The 2,653-nt window shown below is 40.5% G+C and overlaps 1 protein-coding gene across 1 annotated transcript; it reads right to left on the bottom strand.

Annotated features, from left to right (window-relative positions):
- Positions 1 to 149: 149 nt before the first annotated feature.
- Positions 150 to 2,282, bottom strand: LOC144477702 (dynein axonemal heavy chain 5-like; the record flags this gene model as incomplete). Its single annotated transcript, XM_078195436.1, has 4 exons — positions 2,065 to 2,282; positions 1,232 to 1,482; positions 402 to 647; positions 150 to 313 (listed from the first exon to the last, which is right to left on the bottom strand). Coding segments are annotated over exons 1-4 (879 nt in total), but the record flags the coding sequence as incomplete, so codon positions are not given.
- Positions 2,283 to 2,653: the final 371 nt, after the last annotated feature.

A 2,653-nucleotide genomic window follows, 5' to 3' on the forward strand; every position in this document is an offset into this window, starting at 1 on the left:
TTTTTTATTTCCGAATAAAAGAATTTCATACGTATTATTCGATAAATATAAAGTTATTCACGGCCGAGAACGAGCCAAAGGCACAGCAATTGGTCATTCGGCAGTGACCGGCGATAATTACGTAACAGACGTGAAATTCGGAGCATCACCTTATTAACCCGCGAATTCCACTGCGAAACTCCTTTCGAAACGCCGGCGATTGTTTTCCCGACCAGCGTCAGCACTTCTTGGACGTCGTCTAAACTGGGCTTCACAGTCACCGCCGGTATCATCAAGGTTGCGTGCAGCAGAAATATCGGGCTCGGTGTCTGTTCTTTTACGAAGATAATCGTTAATTCATTCGCCCGTTTGGGGAACCCCGATACCAGACGAATTCCGATTGATTCGATGCGGACAAATACCTGGATCGATCACCCGAACGAAACGTTTCCTGATAGCGTCCAACGAGCCCCGGGTAACCTTCGTAAGAACGTCCACCACTTTCCTTGTATAATATCGCCTCATCTCGGACACCGCGTTTCGCACCATGTCCTGCATACCCTTCGGCAAACTGCCGGGCGTAGATAACAGCTGATGGGGATCGTCGAATAAATTCCAGACTAATGACCAGTCGTGCTGAACAGTTTGGTCAACGTCTTCCTCCGCCTCTGCAGATTCGACGTAAAATAAATTCGAACGTCATTTTTTGCGACAGACTTTGACAGACTTGAGACAGAATCGTATGTTTTTTTGTGCATTATTTAATAGAACGTTTTGATAAAGATTTTTAAACAGCAATTTATATTTCGTAGAGTATCGTGACTAGTTTAGACATTTATGAAATATAAAATATCATTATTAATTGCAAGACGTAGAGGCTAGATAAACGTATACTTCTTTTCTTAATCATTCTTACGAGTTGAGCATAATGCAGTAGAATTTTGAAAATGTTCGAACAGTGATTATGTGACAAGTGCACTGCGGATCTTTATGTAAAATAAAAATCGTCCAAGGTGGTTGCTGAAATTAAATACACACGAATTGTTTCTTTTAATAATTCTGATAAGTTGGAAATAACGTAACAATGTTATCAAATTGTTGTTACGTTTCGATAATCTCATGGTTAAACTGATTTTCTTTGTCATAAATCCATAAAATCCGCAATTTAACGACAAGATTGATCTAATGACAACTTTTCTATGGGAGTGGAGAAGGAACATTACGCGAATGGGGAATAAACGTCAGGTATCACCTCCGTTGTTGAAAAAATCGTATTGACTGGAATTAGCGGCGCTTTTGAAGTTCTCCGCGGCGTTCTTAACGAGATCGAGCACTTCCTCCACGGCCTCTTCCACCATCATACTTTTACGATATAAATCTACCGCTGCGAGTCTGCATATTTCCTCAGTCTTCTCCACAAACTCCTCTATCGTCCACGGCTGATCGGACTCTGGTAGCATGTGCAACGTGATCTTTTGCATACTTGATAGGACCTCTAGAATCCTTCGAGCGAACAGATTTTTATGTTTTAAAACTTGTACAGTTAGGTTCGATGATATTCACTACGTTTCCCATTAACCCCTTTGCCGTTAAACGATCCTCGTAGTCGTATCGATTAGAAGTTTTTCGATCATAATAATTTCTTAGGAGAAAAATAATTATCGAATTCGATCGCTTTTCTTTTGTTCAAAATATCATATTTTGATGTCTAAAGATTACTTTCTCGTTACCAGGGTGACCATACAGTACAGAAATCGTATCGGAATAGTTCCCCGTTTTCAATTTAACGCTGCATATTTTAGGAATGATAGTGCTAAACATCAGTTCGATGAAAAATATTTTCTTACTGTCACTTCATATAGGAAAAAATAATTGAATTACTTCAAGAATCTATTCAATTCATTTACTTATCATACTTAATCGTATCTTTTGCAAAATAATTTGATACGGTTATTGCAATGATTGAAAGCATTACGCTGTACAGATTTATAAATAAAAAAAAATCACAAAAATGTCAGTTTTCTATTCCGGCTGTCGATCTAAAACTATGAATCTATGTATTAATTCTAATTCTCGATTTCGTACCTATTATCATACACGTCGTGTACCCTCGTGATTAGAATATCAAAATCCTTGATCTGCTCCGTCGTGTTCTGATAAAAATCTTGCCATTCCGGATTGGTCCAGGTCAAGGAAACAATTCCAGGTTCCAGCAGAGTTGCGACGCGAACCAAATGCGGCAGTAAAAGCGGCCTGACTTCCAGTTTCACTCGCCTCGCGGTCGCCACGAAATTATCGATCATCAATTGGAGGGAGTCCGTGATTACAATGAAATGATCCTTCTTTGCCAGAAGTGTCAGCGCGACGATCGGGATCTCCAGATTCAGCTTGGCCAGACAGTCGGCTTCGCGGAGCAAAAGCGAGACGCGTCCGTCCAGGTTCACTTTAATTTTGTCCGTTCTCTCGTCTATCACCAGCAGAAATCTGACCGTGGCAATCAAACGACGGATTCATTTGCAATCGATCGTAAAGAGGCGACGACAAACGATTTACCGTTTCAACGAATCTTCGATCACCCAGGAATTTTGATGCGTCCAGATTTCGGCGATGTCCGATTTGTATTGGTTCAGAACGCTGATCGCGTGATTGTATCGTTTCTCCAATTCTACTGTCA

The sequence above is a fragment of the Augochlora pura genome, unplaced genomic scaffold (assembly GCF_028453695.1).
Source record: "Augochlora pura isolate Apur16 unplaced genomic scaffold, APUR_v2.2.1 APUR_unplaced_2981, whole genome shotgun sequence".
Taxonomy (NCBI): Eukaryota; Metazoa; Arthropoda; class Insecta; order Hymenoptera; family Halictidae; genus Augochlora; species Augochlora pura.